Source organism: Plecotus auritus (genome assembly GCF_963455305.1).
Source record: "Plecotus auritus genome assembly, chromosome: 2".
In the NCBI taxonomy this organism is placed as follows: domain Eukaryota; kingdom Metazoa; phylum Chordata; class Mammalia; order Chiroptera; family Vespertilionidae; genus Plecotus; species Plecotus auritus.
This window is the reverse complement of record NC_137771.1, coordinates 176,565,754-176,587,637: the sequence shown is the minus strand read 5'-3', so window position 1 is coordinate 176,587,637 and position 21,884 is coordinate 176,565,754. Positions and strand designations below refer to the sequence as shown.

The following is a 21,884-nucleotide window of genomic DNA, read 5'->3' as shown; positions in this document are numbered from 1 at the left end:
AGAGGGAGACCCAGGCCACAGCGTGTGGGAGGGATGTTGGGTGGCTGCGACAGGAGGCGCTAGCGGCGTGGACGCGCGTGGCAGGGTGGGCACCAAGGCGGCTCCTGAGCGGGCATGGCACCTGCAGCCTGGCCTGGGCCCCAGGGTCGCAGCCTCTCCCCGTGGCTTCTGCAGGGCTGGACTGCCACTCCTCCTGCTATGATGCCTGGACAGATCCCAGACCCTTCTATGACTGTGGGCTCTCTGCCAGGGCTCGGCCCCCTGACTGGACTCCCCAGCTCAGCCCTGACTGCAGAGGAGCTGAAATCCGCTGATATCCACAACATTGGGGCCATGATCACCCCTTTGCACTTTCTGGATGTGAAACTGGGTAAGAGGCCTCAACCTGTGAAAAGTGAGCTAGACAAGGAGGAGGAGAGGAGGAAAAGGCACTGGGGAAAGAGCAAAGTGATGGCAGCCCCATGCCGAAACAAGAAGGAGCGGACGACGGAGTTTCTGCAGCGGGAATATGAGTGGCTGGAGCTCATGAATGCGGAGCTGAAAACCCAGATGGAGGAGCTGAAGCAGGAGCGGCAGCAGCTCATCCTGATGTTCAACCAGCATCGCCCCACCTGCATCGTCAGGACTGACAGTGTTAAGACCCCCGGCTCAGAAGGCAACCCACTGCTGGAGCAGCTGGAGAAGAAGTGATCACGGGCTGGAAGAAGGAGGAGGAGATGAGCAGAGGAAGGAGGAGGAAGGTCCCAGAGGGCTCTTCCTTGCTGCATGAAAAACTCTTCAATGAGGCTCAGCACAGCCAGCATCGGCCAGGCTTTTTTGTGAAACTCAAATCAGCCACCCCAGGGGAAGAAACTCAGGCTGATGAAACCAAGCACTGAGACCAAAGTAGTGCTGAGGAGGGGCTGTTCTGCCTGGGTCCAGGCTTGCAGGAGGCAGGACAGAGGCTCTGGGCCAGAGAGATGCCCAACCAGGCAGCTGTGGGCACTTCTCCGGCCTCTCCACCAGGGTACCCACCCAAAGGACCTCCGAGCAGCCAGGAAAAGCCATGAGTTGCAACCAAAATTAGGATGAGTATGGAACTCAGAGTGAAACTGCAATCTGCCTGCCCCCAGCCCTGACCCTGACCCTGATCCTGATGCAAAGCTGGAGAAGGGCACAGTTCCAGGCCCTGCTGTACCCACCCACCGTGGTCCAGCTCAGTCCTGCCCAGTGTGGCAGCTGGGGCACACCCTCACTGGCCCTGCTGGAGTTGCTGTGGGCACGAGGCATGGGCACTCTTCCAAAGCACATACTCACTGAATGTTTACAGACTAGCTGTCCTGGAAGGGCTTTTAACTGCACATCTTTTTTTATACTTTCTTTTTTTAAAATTTTTTACAAAAATAGATTTTATACAAGCAATATATAAATGGATTCTATAATCACTTGATGTGATACAGTATAAATATGCTATGGTTTGTTACAAACAGATACTCAGCAATTATGGCCGTTGCGAGTAACTTCTAAGTACTTTAGTCTCTAGGTGTTGGGGGTGGCAGGGGCAGGGTGCGGTGCATTTCCATCCTGGTAAACCCTTCATAGTACTCAGTTCTGTATCACTCAGTAAACATTACTCTTACTTAAAATTTAAAAAAGAAAGAAAGAGGGAGGCCCAGGCCACCGGCTGGCAACGCTGTGGCAGGTGTGCGGCTGGCCAGTGATCACCCCACAGAGGGAGGTCCATGCCCGTCAAGCCATCACACTCCACACCTGTCACTTGTCGCCTGCAGAGGGAGGCGACCGGTGGCAGGAAAAGGGAGGGGGGGCAGTGCTGCACAGATGTCAAGTAGTGGCAGTGGTGGGGGTGGGGCCAGCTGCCTACAGCCAGGGGAAGGAAAGCCCTGATAGTCCCTGATCTCAGGCCAGGCCTAGGGACCCTACCCAAGGAGTCCCGGATTGTGAGAGAGTGCAGGCCAGGCTGAGGAACAGTCCTCCCCCCCCCCCAAGTGCACAAATTTTCATGCACTGGGCCTCTAGTACTAGTTATAATAACCCAAAGCAGCCACAGTGCTAACTACCTCTGTCATTTAAATAATGTGCCAGAAGTATACATTCGAGGGGGTGGTGGAGATAAAGCACCAAGGGAAATTTTAGTAGAAGCAGCAAAAATAAATATTTTGGAAACTAGAGAAGGGAAGGATATCCCAAGGCAGCATAAAGAGGCAAGAGGAAGGAAGGAAAATGGGGAAAGTTTCTCTCAATTCCTCATTATCAAGCATCTTAGGAGATACATTTAAATAATAATAATAATCATAATAATATGACCAAAACTGTCAAAGCAGTAACAAGTTCCAGATTCCAATTCTAAAAATAACCTACTCAGTGATTTTTATTAGAAATGCCACTGCTCTCCCAGGGTTATTTTAGCTCTGGGGAAGTCCACTGAGATGTACAATGGTTGACCACATTCTCCTGCAAAGCACCTCCCCACCCAAAGATGCAAAGTTTCTCTGGTCTTTGACTTGCAAAACAATGGAATCGATAAGTCAGTCAGAGAAAGACAAATACCATATAATTTCACTGGTATGAGGAATCTAAAGAACAATATAAATGAACAAACAAAACAGAAACAGACTCACAGATACAAAGAATAGACTGATGGTTGCCAGAGGAGGGGGGGTGGTGATAGGGACTGGGTGAAAAAGGTGAAGGGACTGAGAAGTATAGATTGGTAGTTACAGAATAGTCATGGGGATGTAAAGTATAGGAAATATAGTTGGTAATATGATGCCAGTTGGGAACCGGAAACATCAGAGGAAACACTTCATAAAGTGGTCGTCTAACCCCTATGCTGCACACCTGAAACTAATACAAAATAATATTGAAAGTCAACTGTAATTGAAAAAAATTTTAAATAAATAAATGATAAAATAAAATAAAAAGAACAGTGGGATCTGTACCTAGAAGGCAGGAGAGATTAAAACAATGCTGGTGAATAGTGCTTACTTACTTGATAAGTTGAGGTACACATTCAATGTTTGGAGTTTTGGAAGTGAAAGGTGAGGCCACAGATGCCTCCTGCTCTGATAAAGAGATGCCCACGTGAGCCATTTTCAAAGCCTGAAATAAAGAGTTAGCTTACGGTCCGTGCACACTCACATACATCTCTCCTGAGGCCTCATAAGAAAGGGGCCAGTTAAGTTGCCCACAGGTGGCTTGTGGGCCCAAACACTAGCTAGGAGATGACACCAGACTTTGTTCTGCCTGCCTCATAAGAAAGAGATGGTACTGGGACACCCAGTAAAAGAAGTGGGGACTCAGAACCAAATTCTACCCCATTTAGTCTATAATGACCACTGAGTTATTATGTAGCTTTGGTTAAAACTCTCCCAAATGTTCAGCATCAATTTCTTCAACAAGAGGAGTGGAGAGAGTGTAAATCCCAAAAGATACTATCTCTGCAGGGCTCTGGGCAAGTACAATCCAGTGTAAGACTATGGTCCCACACACTGGCAACTACTTACCCCACAGTCATTGGCTCCATCGCCGCACATACCTACAAAGTAACTAAAGGCGAACCATGTCAATTGTGGAATATATCAAAGCAATCTTAAATGATAATTTTTCTAATTAAAAAGATAAAATGAGCTTCATTGCTTAGTGTTTAAACTTATTATTTTAATGGAGTTTCCTAATAGTCTGGTTTGACTAAAAAGTAAAATTTGACTCAGCAGTTCCTACAATGGATAAGAAATCCAGGACATCATTCCTGACTCCAAGCACTTTCAGGAATGATGCACTTTACTGTTTAGTAAGCAGCTTTGTCAACTGCAAAACAGGATGCTCACAATTATATGTAAGACAGCATGGCACGGTGGAGAGGGCACAGGGTTTGAAGCTGCAAGATCTAGATCGTTGACCTGATCACTTTACTGTTGAGACTAGCATTTTTCTTCCCTGCACAGTGTTATGAGTATTCAGTGAGGTGCAATATAGGAAAGTGCCTTATAAATTCTGAAATAATAAATAAAACTTACTTGTTGGTGCTGTTAATAGTACACAAGGAAAAAATCTGCCATGTTAGCAGTCACTCAACAAAAAATGCAGTGCCAGGCCCAGGAGTTGAAGAAAATACATCTCTTCTTCAGGGTGGCTTTTTGAGGCTGAGTGAATACTGCTCTGTTAAATTGTTGGCAAAGATTATGAATAGTCTGCTTTTTAAGGAAAGAGCACTCTGATCGCATTTAAAGAATTTGCTGTGCTTCTTTTCACACATTGCTTTGTAAAGGCAACTAGTTTACTGTCTAGGTTTTCAACCATGTTGAGAAGGCAGAGCTTTCTGAATGGAGATGCTTGCCTAGTGACTTAATCAAGTGAGTAGCAGGATGGAGCTGCAGTGAGTAGGGGTAGGAGTCGTATCTATGTGGTCTAGGACCAGAAGTAGAGGAAACTCTATGGGTTTCATTTACCAAAACATAAATAAATAAATAAATAAATAAATAAATAAATAAATAAATAAATGGTCCCAAATGATGGGCACTTCATTTGGACTGCCCATTCTATCAATGGAGACCTTTTGTGTTAGAAGATAAATTATTTTTCTGACTTAGGATGAAGAGGATCTTTGGCATAGAATGTTTTAATATTTTGAAGGTTATGTGACTCTCTTGTCATGTATATCTTCCTATACCATAACTGTGATAATAATTTCTAAAAATGAAGTCTAAATTTCCCTGTCCCTTTGGGAGCCGAGCTCACATTACCTTTCTAGGCTTGTTTCTCACCTTACCTTTTCATGACATTTATGTTCTAGTCAGTGCTTCTCAAGTCTGGATGCAAAATTGACTTACGTGAGGATTTTTGAAAAAATACTGATGTCCAAGCACCATGTGAACAAATGAATTAGAATTGCTATTTTTTCAAAGCTCCCAAGGTGACTAACGTGTGCAGCCAGGTTAAGAACCACTGTCCTAGCCAAACAAAGTGACTTCCTGTGCCTTTTACTCTTCCCCTGACTGCCATGCCCCTTGCACTTCATACTGAATAGGAAAAGAACCTACTCCAGTTTCTGAAATTCTTCCACCAGACTGGATTTCTGCCCAGGAGACATTCTTGCAAAGATGGTCCCATTCATCAGTATCTGCAAGGAACCCAAAAGAGAAATAGTTTTTATGTCAGCTGGTCATACATGAAATAATTAATAACACTCATAACACTGACAGGGTAAAGAAAAAAAAGAATTGTTTTCCAAGAAGTCTTCCTTTGGATTTTATAATAGGCATTGGGACATAGGTCATCAGATAAGTGATCAGGAAGACCAAAATCAATAAAGATGACTACTTCATAAAAATAATTTGGTGAACGTGATGACTTATACTAATTTAGCTCAGCTGCCATAGAGAATGTGGTCCTGAAAAATTCTGATCTTATGGAAACTTAAGCTAATAGAATATGAGAAACTGCAAGGATCTCAGGAAAAGAAAATGAGGCATCTGCCTCTCAGAACTTTGTTCAGAATTAGCAGAAAAATAACCTACTGATGAAACAGTAAAGTAACTATCTGTGGTCTTTGACTTACCATACCATCTGGGCTTGATCAGTTGTAAAATTCAGCTGATATCCCAAGCCTAATTTGGACTATGGGACATTGATGGTTTAGTAGTATAAAAACCTCCACCTGAGCTCCATTCTATAGAATCTAAATTTTTCTGTGTTAGATCTGCCTACCCCTTGCTCTCCCTGGCAGTAAACTCAGTTTAGTGTTTACAAAGGCTCAAAGTCTTTATTCATTTTTTCTTTAACAGTGCCTAAGATGGTAAGTAATTGAATAAAAATAAATCATCTGCCCCCACTATGGGTTTATTCTTCATCAGAAAAGTTGTTAAGTTTGACTCTTTCTGTGTAGAGGTCCTCTATGAAAAATCTACTGAAATTCCTCTATTCAAGCCTGTCTTCTTGTATAATTGCAGAATTTCCACTATACTGTGAGACTCCTAACCATGGCAATATAATGACAGCTACCCAAAAGCAATCCTGATGACTTGAGAAGTCACTAGTTTAAGCCTATAAATTATGGATTTTCAACCTTTTTCACATCATGGCACCCATCAATGATGAGATAGAAACATAAATCGGCTGCCTCCTGCACGCCCCCTACGGGGGATTGTGCCCAGGCCTGTGCCCTGACAGAATTGAACTGGAGACCTCTTGGTGCATTGGACAATGCTCAACCAACTGAGCCACACTAGCCAGGCAAGTATATTTATTTTAAATCTAGTATGAGACAACAGTAACCTCTGCAAAACTATCTGCCTCTTTCATGAGACATTCAGTAGGTATATCTTACCTATTTAGAGGTTTGAAATTACTGAGGATCATGCTCTGTAAATGACATTGTCAGCATCTTTACCAGAAAATTAGTACCCTCTGAGAACTGACCTTTGGCAATAGGCTGCTGAAATGTTGACTTATAACCTGAAAAGATTTTCCACTTAGGGCAAAATGGTAACTTTCTTCTCTGCTATTACCAAAGACTTCTTCCCTGATGTTAATGTAATTGTCCTGCAAAGCAAGACACAGTTATTTTAGACTTGATAGAGTGGATAGGAACCACAGCATATCTGAGAGAAGACAACTATGGCAGTCGGAGTCTCTCTGTAAATGTCAAACTCCAGTCCTGATTCCTCAGAGAAGCACTTTCTCTTTGCTGGATCAGACTTTGCACATCACAGCCTCTATAGTAAATAGGAGAATAACACTTACTTATGTCCTGTTCTCATCCTGATTTGATCTCGGTGAGTCCCAGAGAAGAGCACATTTCACACATTTTAAGTGTAAAATACAAAAGCACTGCAGCTTAACAAATCTCTCCCTGAAGTGAGAACTTACAAATTTTTTTTCTTAAAGAATTAATATTGTTCCACAAGGACACAATAGAGATAGGACACTGATAAGATTGGAGATAAATGAATAAAACTTTCTTCCTTACCCTGAAAGTACAGTCTGATTTTCCATTTCACACAGTGGTATCTCTCCTAGGTATTAAATCCCCTTTGAACTCAGCAGGGTGGCTGGCAAGCAAGGCAAAAATGGGAAGTTGGATTCGGAGCCCCCTTCCTATATTCTTTCTCATACAGAGACAAAAACTTTTTAAGTTTAAAAGAATAAATTATCTCCAGCACCCAGGAAAGCACTATACCTTAAAGCTCAGTTGGAAAGATATGGCAAACTGATATAATTGAGCACTTCACACTGCCTGTGTGAGACATTTGGAGAAGTATGTTGACCCTAGGTCACCCATATACCACTGCCAGTCAAAGCTGCTCAGTTGCCCACACTGAGAAGCAAGTTAGATAATATGGCGGAAAGTCTGCTTTTAGGTATACCTGATTCCCATATGCAATGGGTTTCTTCTCTTCTACTAATTTCCAAGATATGGATGCTGATGAGGACCCAGTACTTTCACTTGCTTCAATGAGAATGATTTTCTGGCCTTCAGAAACCATTCCAGAATTTCTAGCCACTGTTATTGCAGTCTGAAGATTGTCACCTAGAAGAAAGGAAGAACATCCTAACATGAGGCTGAAGAAATAGAACAAATTCTAGAGGGCCTGGAAAACTAGGATAAGGAGTTAAGACTTGATTATAGGTGTAAAGAAAAATAACCTAAGTTTTCCCTCAGCCTTGACCTTCCTTGATTTCATGGTTGCTTTTCTGGTTCTTGCTGCTTTTCATCTGGTTACTTCATATATTTTTGTAATAGATGGGGCAAAAAAACAAAAGGGCAAAATTCTAATTTACTTCTGTCATTTTTTAACAGCTTGGTAAACATTTAGTAAGAGTCTACTGGTTTTATATAGTATCTGGTGGTCCCACTCCCGGCAAGGATGGAGAGTAATCCCACTATCTCTCTCACTGACAACAATGGAAAATTCTGAGAAAAAAAATGCAAAAAGCAACTACCCAAGGACCTTGAAAGTAAACATAAGCAGGAAGAATATGAAAGAGAGTCAAATTTGGAGGAACAATCTACCAGGTGCTAAGATTCTCAGCTTTTTTTCTTTTTCCTTTCACATATTTAACCCTAGAGCTGTGCAGGTAGCAAAAACTCTGAGAAACTAGCCTTTCTGGCCAGAAGAACTAGGAAAAGGAGTGCCTGGGACTGGAGAGTTACGAGGGAAATCCTGGAAAAGAAAGTCCTAGATAAGGAGACAAATTCAGTATGTGAACTATGTAAATCCCTAGCCCAACTCAGAGCTGTGCACATGCAGAACAAACACAAAAAAGAATAACAAAGGCTATATATATTTGGAATATTTAGGATACTCAATATGCAAAAAAACCTGAAAGTCTGGCCAATTCTCAAGAAAAAGTAATCAACAATTGCCTGTCCCAAAATAACCCAGATGTTGTAATTATTACACTGGTTTTAAAGGAGCTATTGTAAGCCTCCTCCACACTAATCCTCTTAAAATAAATGACAAGATAGAAGTCCTCAATGGAAGGAAGTATCTATACTAATAAAAGAGAAAGATGCAAATTGACCGTACCTTCTCAACGCCCACCAGCCAATCAGGAGTGGGTATGCAAATTAAACCAACAAAGATGGAGGGTTAATTTGCATATGCAGGTGCCTAGCGGCCAGGGTTGGAACACTTGCGTCATCGCCATGGTGACAATGCAGGCATTCCGCACCGCCGTAGCCGCTCAGGGCCTCTGGGCAGCATGGGAAGTCAGGGACGAAGTGGAAAGAGGCCACTCCAGGCCGGAATGGAAAGGCGGTGCTGGCAGCCAGGGAAAGGAAGGCCCATTCTTGCATGAATCTTCATGCATCAGGCTTCTAGTATATATATAAAAGCCCAAGTGACTGAACGACTGGTTGCTATGACACACACTGACCACCAGGGGACAGATGCTCAACACATAGGGTCGGGCTCCCTCCTGTCTGGATCGGGTCTGCGGGGATCGGACCAAAACCGGCTATCTGACATCCCCCAAGGAGTCCCAGATTGCGAGAGGGTGCAGGCCAGGCTGAGGGACCCCACTGGTGCACAAATCCATGCACCGGGCCTCTAGTATATTCTATAAAAAAGAACCAAGAAGCTACTTTAGAACTAAACAATATAATAACTGAAATTTTAAACATTCACTGGATGCACTCAACAACAGAATGGCAATTAGGAAAAGAGTCAATGAATTTGAATATAGAACCATATAAATTATACAATTTGAAGAACAGAGAGAAAAATCTTAAAAATAAAATAAAAGAATATTAAGAAGACTCACATTTTTGTCGTTAAAGTCCTCCAAAAAGAGGAGAAAGAAACTGGACTAGGAAAATTATTTTTGAAAAAATAATAGCAGAATACTTCCTAATGTGTTTAAAAATTTAAATTTACAGATTCAAGAAGCTCAGTGAACAACTCAGTGAGAACCACATCCATACATAATCAAACTGCTGAAAACCAAAGATAAAGAAAATGTCTTAGAAGCAACTAGGAAAAGAAAACCAATACTGTACATATAAAAGAATATGATTCTAGTGAAAATTACCACAGATTTCTGATTAAAAACTATGGAGGCACGATGACAGTAGAATGACATCTTTAACGTACAGAAAGAAAAAAACTTTAAACTCAGACTCCTTTAGCTAATGAAAATATCCTTTAGGAATAAAGTAAAAATAAAGACATTAAATAAAGGGAAACTAAGATAAATTTTTGCCAAAGAACAAGCTCAAAATGAAATGCTAAAAGAAATTCTTTTATTTTTTAAATGTTTTTAGTGATTTCAGAGAGAGTAATGTAGAGGGAGAGATAGAAACATCAATGATGAGAGAGAATCATTGATCACTGCCTCCTGCATGCCCCCCACTGGGTATTAAGTCCTGACTGGGAATCAAACTGTGACCTCCAGGTTCATGGGTTGACACTCAATCACTAAGCTACACCAGCTTGGCTAAAAGAAATTATCTAGATTAAAAGGAAATGATACTTAGAATATGAGTAATGAAAACATAGCAACAGAAATAATAAAATTTGGGGTAAATATAAGTCTATTTTTTTTCATTTATGTTCTTTAATTCTTGACTGCTGAAAGTAAAAATATTATCATTGCTTGTCATACACATGACAACTACAAAGGAGAGAAGGTAAAGAACACTTCTGATTGTAAGGCTTCTTGAAAGGGTAGGTATGGATGTTGTAACTTCTAGAACTACTGAACAATAAATAATGTAAGATATGGATAGCTATCCTTAACACAGGTTTCCATCAAAACTTTATGAGGATCCCCGCTAACTGATGGGAAGGAGATGCTGTACCCTCAGGTTGAGAGCTAAGAGGTTTCCTCTACCTGCCTCAGTAGGACATCAGCAGCTGGTCTGCTTTGCAATGCAGGCCCCTTTTGTATCTACCACCCACTGGAATTCTACTGTTTGGAATATACGACCAAGGCTGAGTCTTAGTCATCTGACAAAGATATATAACAACCTATTTATGAAACCCCAGTAGCTAGATAAGAAAAGATAAGGAGAAACAGCCAGAATACATGATGGGTAAAGTAGAACAGCTGCAGGAGACAGATTAAAACTGCACTAAAAAAATAAAAATAAATTTTAAAAAGTTTAAAACCACTCACAAAACATGATTTAAGAACTTAATTCAGCAGGTGATTTGGAGAAGATAATAGTCATTTTTGAGACCCAAGTTTGTGGTTTAAATAAACTGGGTGCAAAAAAAAATCTTAAAGAACAAAGCATAAATATAAAAATATATCAGCCAAAAGAAAAAACATAAGAAACTGAGAGGATATATGCAGAGGGAACTGTTATATGAATAATAGAAACTCTAAAAGGGAAATAGGAAAGGGAAAGAATAAAGGCAATAATTAAATGAACAATAGAAGAAATTTTTGAACAATAGAAAAAAATTTCCTGTGAGGAAGAAGACAGATTTAAAGTGCTCACTATGTTCCAGACCAAATTAATGAAAAAAGAAACTTATAAGCATATTCTGATAACATTTCTAAACTTCAAAGTTAAAGGAAAAGTATCATATGCAGAAAGGAACAAGCCACCCACAGTGGACTGGCATTGAACTTGTAATATGCAATGCTAAAAAGCAAAGGACAAAGGAAAGACACTTACAGATTATTAAGATAAAAAGGAATGTAACCCAAAAATTCTATAATCATTCAACTGTCAGAGCAAAGAGATATTCCAGGCTATGTAAGAAACCGAAGAACATATCATTCTTCTATCTTGTCCAAGGACAATTCTTGAGAAAAATATTATAACCAAGCAAGGGAAGAAACAGAACAGAAATTTAATATGAGGGAAGAAGTAAAGAGGGAGGGTGATCAACCCTTGTTTCTCCATAAGTCTAAATGATTAAGGATAGATTATGAGAATGTGTAATATAGTGCTAAATATTTTTTAAACAGAGGCATCATAATGTAGGGGATATTTTAATAAGTAATAAATTAACTCAGCAACACCTAAAAGTTGGATAGAGGGACTGGAAAGGGAGAGAGTAAAAATTATCCAGATGTCTCTTGGATTGTGGAGATGGGGATAGGAGAATGGAAAAGTACAGAAGGGAAAGTAAAAATATTCTAGAGTTCCCAACAGTAGAATTGGGTTCAGAAGATGTGGGGTGAAGAAATATTCTATCTTGGTAACACAATTAATAGAGTTGAATTGTCTATGAGAGCAGGGAAAGGGAAGACACACTTAAAAAATATGAATGCATTAGGAAATCATTTCTTCTCTGTTCAGAAGCATTCATTAGGAAATTTCACATATTTCTCTTGCATGATCTTTTCTCACTTCTCCCTTATTTGTGTGATTTGGGGCTTAGGAGTAGAAGTAGAGGGGACAACATTGTTTTTAAATCTGCAGAACTGTAGGTCTCATTATTGGTGGGTTTTGAGTGCAGTTTACAGACCATGCTGACTAAGCATTCTTTTTCTCCTAATATTTGACAATGAAATCATCATGTTTGCATGGCTTATATCTTCTCATTCAAGTGATATCACAAATGTCTCCTCCCATATAAGACACATCATCCAAAGTATCCAGTCAGACACTTTGCCACAACACCCTTTTTTGTTTTATGTACCTCATAAACACTCATTACTAGTCATTTATTTGATTGCCAATTTATTGACTGACTTTCTATCTCATCTCACCTGAATGGAAGCTCAGTGAGAACAATCACGTTGCCTTTTTGTTGCCCATCTCCGGCACCTAGAATGGTGTCTGCTCCATAGTAGGTAGTCAACCATATTTGCTAAGTGAGTGAATCTCTATTTCCACATCAAATTCTTACTGTTTTCTACTTTTTATATACCTGTGATCATTACTGTCCTTATCCGGGCTGAGATGAGCTCTTCCAGAACAGGTCTTGTCTCTTCCTTTAATCGATTCTCCAAGATCAGCAATCCCAGAAATATCAGGTCTGCTTCTACCTTGTCCCTGGAAATATATATATTAATGATTGAACAGAAATAACATATTATAGTCCTTCTTACAGTTAGAAAAACAAAGACAAATATCTTTTTGTCAGAGTGGTACTGACTCACTCATTCAAGCACCATTCCCAAGGCACTGAATATGTGCCAGGAACCATCGAGACAGGAAGGGGACACAAGGATACTGAGACATTTCCTCTGACTGAAACAAGAGGACAAGAGAGTACTTACTAAGCACAAAAAAAATGGCTTTAACCTTTGTAGAGAATGACCTAAATGACCACAAAGGTCTCTTCCATCTGCTATGGTGATTTTCATTACCTCACTGCTGGCAATCACCAGAGAGGAGTTCTACCTCTGGTACAAAGCATCATGAAAAAGAAGTGAGGCACAAGAAAAATAGAAAATGCCAGTTTTTCTACAAACCAATGCTACAATCAGTATCATTTTAGTCCCAGGGGTATAAGGCCATAATCTCAAAAACATAGTTTCTCTTTAAAGTCCACCCTCCCCCCTCTATCTGTCAGCTGGTAGCATTGCTCTTCTACATAAAATATGAATGTTTCTGCAGCAAGTGGGGTCTCTAAGGCTCCCATTCACTGCAAGGACATTTCCAAGACATTCCACAGGACCAAGTGCAGGGGCATACATTTGGGATTGGGGGCTGAAAGATTCTTCCAAGATTAATTTATCTGAGACTCAGACACCTCTAGTAGACATAAGGGCAAGACATCAGCATTGCCTATATCTAGCTGAAATACAGATGAAAGGAATACCCAGTAAAGCCACTTGGCCTTGCTAGCCATGTGTGCCTCACATCGGCCAGGGGCATGATGCTCACAGAACACTGCTAACATCTCTGGAGTGGCAGGGAGTAGACACAATTGGAACTACTCATCTCAAATTAGGCTTGGAAGGATAACATTTCCTATTCTGAACCTGACATTTAACTCTCTCCACAATCTGATTCTACAGTGTTTTTTTCAGGTTCATCTATCACTAAATTCTTCATCCACCCTAATCTCCAGCCAAATTGGGCCACTCACCATGGGTATGCTCTGTATTCAACCATCTTTAAACATTTGCTCTAGACTGCCAGAGACACTCTTTCTTATTTCATGAAAAAGGTTATATGTTCCTCCTGGTCTGTCATTGAAATCCTTTCTATATTTTGAGGGCCAATGCACATCAACGTCCCATAAAGGCTCCCCAGATAAAAATACTTGTTTCCTCAGTATATTATTTCTATCTCAGATTTTCTCGTATTTTATTTGTCCATATATTATCACTCTTTTCTATCTAATCTATCTCTATTTTAATTTCTTTCTTGAGGGTAAAACCACCTGGTTTAACAACAAGTTCAACAACACCCACGTGGTACTCAACACAGAGGAGGTGCTCAGCCAATGTTTGCCTAGTTGAAAGTTTCTGGTGTCTGGGGTTACCATTTTTGCCAGGCAACCTATAAAAATTTATTTCCTCTTTCAGAAATTCTACTGCCAGACGGTTTTCACAAGAAATCAAAGCCAGTCTGTCAAGTCAATGGTCATTTACTGAACACCTAAGAAAGTGCAAAAATTCGACTAAGGAAAAGAGGAAGAATATGCAGAGACTATTGTAGCTCCTGACTCCAGAGATTCCATGTTCAGTCAGGAGGACAAGATCAGACTTGACCACTTTGGTCATATAGAGGGCTTGGAAAGATACCATGATAATGCACAGATAAGAGTCCTTTGGTGTCAGAGAGGAAGGTGTAATTATTTCTGGGTGGAATGATTGATAAAGTAGTCCTGGAGGAGGTGATATTTGAGCTGGTCATTAAAGGATAACTTAATTGATTTAGGTCCTCCAATCTTTCTAGTGGCCCTCATACCCATGCCTCAGGCTTTAGATATGTCCAGAGATGATATGACATGATCAAACCACAAAGCATTAGATCAGGCCAAGAAAATGGCCAGAGGTTCCAGTATCTGACATAGTCTTGCAGTCTACCTTGGCACTCATATTCTGGTTCCTCTGGCACATAGTCTTTGTAGGGTTCAATGCATAGTAATCAGGAGTCCAGAGTTATAAATAATTCCAGCTCTGTCCCTACCTTGCTGTGTGAACAAGAGTAAATCACTTTCTTTGTCTGGTAATCTATTTCTTCTTTTGTAAAAAAAAGTTAGCAAAACAAATGTATTTCCAAAGTCTCTTGAAGCTCTAACATTACATGTTTCTTCTTTTCATGAGTATTCAGTCTCAGCCAAGAAATAAAGAGGAAAAGCAGTCCCTTAAGGGGTCTCAAGCTCTGCATTTTGGAATAGCATGCTACCTTTTTCTGCTTCCTGCATAGACTATACCTCCTCCCAAAGCCTCTAAAAATAATAAAGAGTGTAATACAAAAGGAACATTGTCATTCTTGTGACTATACTTCATGTTCTTAAAATCCATGTGATTTTTAAAGGATGAAATATGCACAAAGCAGGCCAAGAACCCTCAAAGAAATTATGATACCTGTGCTGCGAACATACACACAAACACCACAGAAAGAATGTTCTGTTCAATCAGGGATTAGCAAAGGTTGGGTAAATTAACCTAGCTAGGAAAAAGATGTAGTGCTGATGTGGCTTTAACCCAGGAGGGGCAAATTGATGACCCAAGATCAGATCGAATTAGTGAACTTGTGTTTGGAACTTATCAAATTTTGAAAAGTTAGAATTTCAATGCTCTTGGACAGGGCATGTACTCTCCTGTGTGCCACAGCCCTCACCATTCCCTGTTGCTCATGTGTCTCAACCATCAGTCTTTGTTGCATGTACAAGCCCCGAAGCCATGAGTTTGAAACTTGTAGATATGCACATAACCTATATAATAAAATCCTACGGCCAGTCGCTATGATGCACACTGACCACCAGGGGGCAGATGCTCAACGCAGGAGCTGCCCCCTGGTGGTCAGTGTGCTCCCACAGGGGGACTGCCGCTCAGCCAGAAGCCAGGTTCATGGCTGGCGAGTTCAGCGGCAGTGGTGGGAATGGGCCTCAGCCGGCAGGCGGACATCCCCCGAGGACTGTGAGAGAACCCCCCACCCCAGTGCACAAATGTCATGCACCGGGCCTCTAGTTTTATTATAATAATCAGAAGCAACAGCATAGTATCCAGAATCTTGGTATATATCTGTCGACAGGCTCCCAGGAAACAAAATCCCATTCCCAATTCTGCCACATCATGGGCTCAACTTTCCTCTTCTTTAAAATGTGAGATCTGATCTCAAAGTTCACTTCAGCTCTCTGACCAATGATTTGAGTGACCTGAGTTAATTAAATTACAACAAATATTTAGAGTTGCAATAGCCAGTGACCCTTAGCCCAAGGGTCACTTTGGCTAAGGGTGACATTAAGCTGGCCCTGAGGAGAGTGGCCCATTATGCCCAGGAGTCTAATCCTCAATGACTTTAGATGAGTCACTTCTGCCTCTGGGCCTCTCTGCCCATTCACAAAACCAGGGTTAAGACACAGTTGTGTTTCTCAGCCGGGGCACTACTGCCTCCAGAGGACATTTTGGAAACTTTTAAGACATCTATGCAAGATTTTCTGTAATGACCAATGCACAATGAATAATTACCTTGCATCCCAGGTGCCCTTTGAATATTTTACAGGACATTCATGACACTAAAAGATTGTTTATACTTTTCTAAGTCAGTATAGGCTTATCCTGCTTATATTATACCACATAGCATGGTATATCATAGTATATATAACACAACTATATTATGATAAACAAACATAAAATTGTTTATACTTCCCATAGCTCTGCTTTATATATAAGCACAAGGTAATTTTGCACATTTTTAATATTTTATTGAATTTTCCAGGAATGTAAGTACTGTGTAACTCGAAAGGATTTTACCAAGAATTTTAAAGCATTTCATAGTCACCTTGCTGACAGCAAGACTGCTGGTGCTATTTGAGACCTGTATCAGCCTGCATTGCTAGCCCTAATGATCCTACACACAAGTGCAAGCAACATATTGCTTTATTTTGTTTTAGTGGAGTCAGCTGAGCTTTATTGAGCTGTCTGTTACTTTTGTAATACATTGTATTTTTTTTGCTTTTATTTTTACTGTATAGGATGGAATCATTTATTTTTACAAAGAATATGTGTAGATTATATACATATGAGTTTATTTTAATATATAAGAGGAAGTGGTACAAAATATAGTTGCAATAAGAGAGTGTTGTTGAGCCTGACAGGGTTGAAAACAAATATGTTAGACCTCCCAAATTTAAAATCCTAAGGAACAAAATAAGCCTTGATTATCTCCATAGTAGTGTTACCAATAATGGCTGGAAAGAGTACTGGGCATGGCATTGAAGGTGAAATAAACACAATAGTCTAAAAACAGTGAAAAATAAAACAACAGATAAAATTGAACTAAGAGTTCATTTTAGTCCTTGAGAATCCCTATTTTAATCTAATTATATCAAAGCTTTCTCTATAATGGCCACCCTGAAGCTTTTTCTTGTTTTTCTACAGACATTACTTAATTTATACAAGTCCAAGCTATATGTTTTTCATTAAGTTGTGTATTTCTTATCAAGATATTTTTCAAATGTTATGTTTTCTAACTTTCAACTAATTCACCAACTATAATTTTAAAAATTAGCTACTTGTATTTGGTTCAAAATGAGGGCATGACCTTAATTTCACACTGTGAAACACTGCTTATAATCATATATGTTTTCACAAAGCTGTACAACCATATCCTATTTCACAGTGTATACAGCTATTTCTCATAAAGTCTCCCAGTCATTCAGATAGGGTAGAGATGACTCTATCCCTGTCTACTAAGTTCAGAAGCATTTCATGCCCATGAATCCTGCAATCTATGTTGCTGAGTCTACTGCCCAGCCTGGTACATCTTTCCACCCAATCATCCTGCTTTATGAAAATCCTCCCCACTCACCTCATCAAGGCAGTGGTGTGGTGGTCCATTTCCAGCTTTTTGTAGGCCAGTGCTATGACCCGGAAGCCCTGTGTCGTGTAAATCTGAAGTTCACTAACAAAATTAGCTGGCACTGTTCAGAAAATAACACAAGATTAGTAGGCAACATTTACTACTCAGTTGGTACTGGTAGAGAAACAAATCTAGTTTTTGCAAAAAAGCACATAAAACAAACAAACAAACAATACCACCACATTTCTAAAAATGTACACAACAAGTCAGTGGGAACCCACCCTAAATACAACTACATTGTCAAGATTGACCTCTTGGTATTCAGTGAAGCTGAACTGAGAAGGAAGCATTTAAAGAAAGAAGAAGACGAAGATGTAAATGAAGATGATGAAGAAGAACAAGAAAAAAAAAAAGGTGAGAAAAATGTATAATTCTTTATTTCTCCAGTTTAACTAACAAACATTTACTGACAGTCTGCTATGTGCCAGGCATTGGCTCTGCAGCGATTAAACTGCAGGATCTCTGTCTAGTAAGGTATCAAATAGTAGACTAACAATATAATCTAATTTCTATGACCCTAATAATTGCAGTGTGCTATGCTATGGAATCTCTTAGACACACATATACAAGTCTGGGAGGAAGTGGTTAGATGAAGGAAAGGAAAGGACATTTTGGCTGAGGGAGGACCATGTGCTCAGGCATGGACACATGAGACAGACAGCCTTGAGTAGTTAGTTCAGCTCAAGAAAAGCACAGTATGTGAGGATAGGAGTGGTAAGGCATATCTGGAAAGTTTAATAGGAGTAAGATCATGAAGGCCTTCTATAAGATCTTAAAGGAATTTGAGATTTTCCTGGAGTCTATGGGAAGCAACCAACAGAAGAAAAGTGACAACATAGTTATATTTGGTGATGAAAAACCCAATCTAGTCAGAGTATAAAGGATGAATCAGGGTAGGAGCAGGGGTCAATTCACCAACTATTGAAGTGATCCAGTAGAGGGAAGATGAGGGCATGAGCTGCTGGAGTGATAGGGCTATGGGTTAGCAATTGCCAAGACAGAAGCACTGAGTGAAAGGGACAAATCTGGAAAGAACCTCAAATTGGGGGAGTAGGAGTATGGTAGTGTCATTCACCACGATGGGAAATACAGGAAGTGAGAAAGAAAATCTTGATTTTAGTATTGAGTTTGGCATGTAAATGAGTCATCCTATTGGCAATGATGAATAGGCGACTGGATTCATAGGTCAAGTGCTCAGTGGACATATTTGGGCTGTAAATACAAATTAGCCAGCTGTAGTACAAGTCTGTTCACTTACCTGTCTCAGGTTGACAAAAGCTGGCCACCTTCTCTGGCGCACCTTTCATGAATACCAAACGACCACCCCCCATCTCTTGGACAATGACTGTCATCCTCTGCAGGGCTGATGAGAATGGGAACTGATGCAGGATTGCAATTCCTTCCACTGGGACCTGGTTGAGGGGTGGGAAATGGAGAAGGACACGCCAACATAGCTTCTACCTATTGGGAATTAACTATTCCTCCCCGAATCCTGTTTTTAGCAAATAAGGGGCACAACTTCTCACCAGTTTTCTCGTGTGGAATTCAAAGAAAACATGTTTATGACCTTTCAAAATTGTGGGCCTAACAGGACTTTTCCCTTGAGGTTGGGTGTTGCAGAGTGGATAGCAGATGAGGCTTACCTGGCTGGCTGTTTTGCTGGGCTTAACTACCATGGCGTGTGCCGGCACTCCCTTGATGTGGAAATTGTCCCCAGAAATAGCCATTTCCTATTTCACAAATGGAATATTTTTTTGTTGTAGAGATTTATTGATACTATGCTCAAACCCTCAACTTGAGAAAATCCTTAGACCACCTCAATGTTTTCTCGGTTCTCTTCCCTTGGCTAGTTGGAGGTGAACCAGTCTTATTTCATCACAGGGAAAAAAAATGCATTGAAAATGCTGTGGAACTTCAAGGGCAAACACTTCTGAATTATTCATGCAATTTATCCTGCTTTCTCTGTTGGAGCATGCTGTGTAAAGGTCTCAGTCTCTATTTCTGAAGAGCTTGACTCAAAAACAGTGATCATGGATAGCCAGACTTTTTTGTGTGTGAGACAAGCACCTTACTGTCTTTTTTTTATCCTGGAGTTCACTGTCATTCCTGCTCTTCCTTTTCTGTCTAATTTGAATTGATGGTCCTCATGTACAGCACAGCAGGGACTGTGATATACATGGTTGATGGTCAGTAAAGACTCAGTAATTGCTATAATGATGACCCTAAATCATAGTCACAAGAGCCTTTTACCAAAGATGTCAAAATGCTTTGTAACCATCTCATTGAGTGGCTGAAAAAAATATCAGAGAGGAAATTGTAATCCCTACTGAAAAATACAGAAACTGAAACCCAGAAAAATAAGATTAGCAAAGTCATATCAGACCACTACAGAACCATGCCCTACTAGAGTTGAAAAGGACCCTAAGGATTGTCCCCTTCAGTGGGGCTCACACATGTATCACAGGACCCCAGAGCTGCATCTGGCTACAGGGTACAGGGGTGGTGGGCTTATGGCTGAGTAGGCAGGGCTGTGTGTTCCCTAAGCTTTACCTTTACTCCCCATCTCAACCACAGCCACTCCAACTATTTGTTTTTTATAAAGTGCTTCTAAATAAGGTTTCCTTTTAAGAAAATATTCCGGGTGTGGTTCTTTTTGTTTCATTTTATGTAAACACTGCTGGTCTACTTCAATCCCTTCATTTTAAGGTCATGGGGGCCTAGCCCCAACAAGAGAGATGACTTCACAGGGTCAAGTGCTCAGCTAGAGCAGAGCCAAAACTAGAACTTGGAAAGCCAGATTCCTCTTCCTGAACAACACCCCTTGCTCTTAAATCTACTTTAGAGTCTCAATGAAAGCGCTCATGTTTCCCTGTTTACTATTTCCAGTCTTAGAAACAAAATCAATATAAAATGAATAGGAATAAAACTCCTGATAACAATGAGTAATCCTAAGCATGGGGGGCAGTGATGTTCCCTAAACCCTATGTTCTAGAAAACTTTGAAACAAGACATTGCTCATACTACAACCTGAAAATTTTGAAATAATAACTAAAATTAAATAATAATTCTAATTACATTCATGCAATTGAGCCTGTGATATGTACCAGGAATTTTTTAAGGGCATAATTTCATTTAATCACAATAACCCCACCATGAAGATACAATGTACAGGGGAGGAAATGAGGCTCACACTGGTCTGTCTCTCACTGCTTTATGTCCTCCATTATTGGAGACCTCACATCTTACAAGTATTGACTATCAGTGATAAAACCTGTGTTTCTCTAGCATTGAAGAAGCTTCTTAGATTCTCTGCAGGTCAGACGCTTACCCAGTTGGTGGCTTCAAACATTTTGAGGTCCAGAGGGTCTCCCTGGATGGTCTCATCGAGAAGGATCAGAGAGTGGCAGCTGGCCATGGCTGCACACAGTGGGCCCCATGGCAAAGCCCTGCCTGAGGCAAAGCTGTGGACCTCCTGGAAGCTAAAGGAGAAAAGGGAAAGGGCTTTAGCCCAATTCTCCATCCAAAATGGAGCTTCCAGAGGTGACTTTTTGAAAAGTAATTTAAGAGGATCCAAGATGGCAGCATAGGTAAACACCTAAACTGCTGCCTCGCACAACAATTTCAAAACTACAACTAAAAGACAAAATGTCTATCACCCAGAACCATGGGAAAGCTAGCTGAGTGGAAGTTCTACAACTAGAAGGAAAAAGAAAAGAGCATTGAGACGTGCACAAGTGCTGAAAAGCTGAGGTACAGAGGCACGCGATCCGGGCTGGTGGCAGGCATTGCTTTTTTCAACCCGAAGGGAGACAAGCCCCCGATTACTCTGAAATCCAGTTTCTGGGGAGACATGGGGGACCCAAACTCCTACGGGGAGAAGCTGGACTGTCTGCCATCAGGTTGGAAAGTAAGGGTGTCTTGCTTACAGAGCTGTGCGCAGGAATAATTGTTTACTGCGCTGGGGCACGGGACGTGATGACACGGTCAGAGACGCAGAGCCGGCTAACTGGCAGCCATCGCTGTTTGCCACTCCCTAGCCTAGTGATGCCCTGAGACCCCACCCCGCACAACCTACAAACCCACCCAAGCTCCAAGCAGTGGCTTTAGCAAATGAATGGCCTGTCCTATCGCAGCTTAACCTAGCAAACTTGCAGCCCAGGTCAGACAGCTCCAAAACCTCCAAACCCCAAGCAAAGAGGAGAAAACTGTAGTTCTCGCTGTAGCTCCTGCTGGATGGCCTCAGACAGTAGCTGACCTGCACCCCATTGGAGATCCAGAAGCCAGTGTACCTAGTGGTCAGTGTGAGACACCAGATTTCAACTCCTCACATCCATAAGTGACACATTCAAGAGGCAGACTCAGTGAGCACCAAAGCCCCACTGAAACAAGTCCTGCACCATAAGCATGTCTCCAGTGCAGCAGTTCTTCCATTATAGAC

The 21,884-nt window shown here is 40.9% G+C and overlaps 2 protein-coding genes across 2 annotated transcripts in view; one reads left to right on the top strand and one right to left on the bottom strand.

Moving 5' to 3' along the window:
- The window catches only part of ATP13A4 (ATPase 13A4), a 130,383-nt gene that overhangs the window by 25,166 nt on the left and 83,333 nt on the right, over positions 1-21,884 (bottom strand). Inside the window, exons 14-23 of the mRNA XM_080656236.1 lie at positions 20,775-20,925; positions 19,090-19,176; positions 18,705-18,858; positions 17,396-17,507; positions 12,330-12,454; positions 7,365-7,528; positions 6,418-6,540; positions 5,040-5,119; positions 3,504-3,546; positions 2,990-3,099 (exon numbers count right to left, since the gene is read on the bottom strand). Coding sequence (XP_080512362.1) covers positions 2,990-3,099; positions 3,504-3,546; positions 5,040-5,119; positions 6,418-6,540; positions 7,365-7,528; positions 12,330-12,454; positions 17,396-17,507; positions 18,705-18,858; positions 19,090-19,176; positions 20,775-20,925 — 1,149 coding nt within the window. The remainder of the gene's footprint in view (positions 1-2,989; positions 3,100-3,503; positions 3,547-5,039; positions 5,120-6,417; positions 6,541-7,364; positions 7,529-12,329; positions 12,455-17,395; positions 17,508-18,704; positions 18,859-19,089; positions 19,177-20,774; positions 20,926-21,884) is intronic.
- Positions 199-690, top strand: LOC308242069 (jun dimerization protein 2-like; the record flags this gene model as incomplete). Its single annotated transcript, XM_080655938.1, has 1 exon — positions 199-690. The coding sequence occupies one exon, from the start codon at positions 199-201 to the stop codon at positions 688-690; it is 492 nt and encodes a 163-aa protein (XP_080512064.1).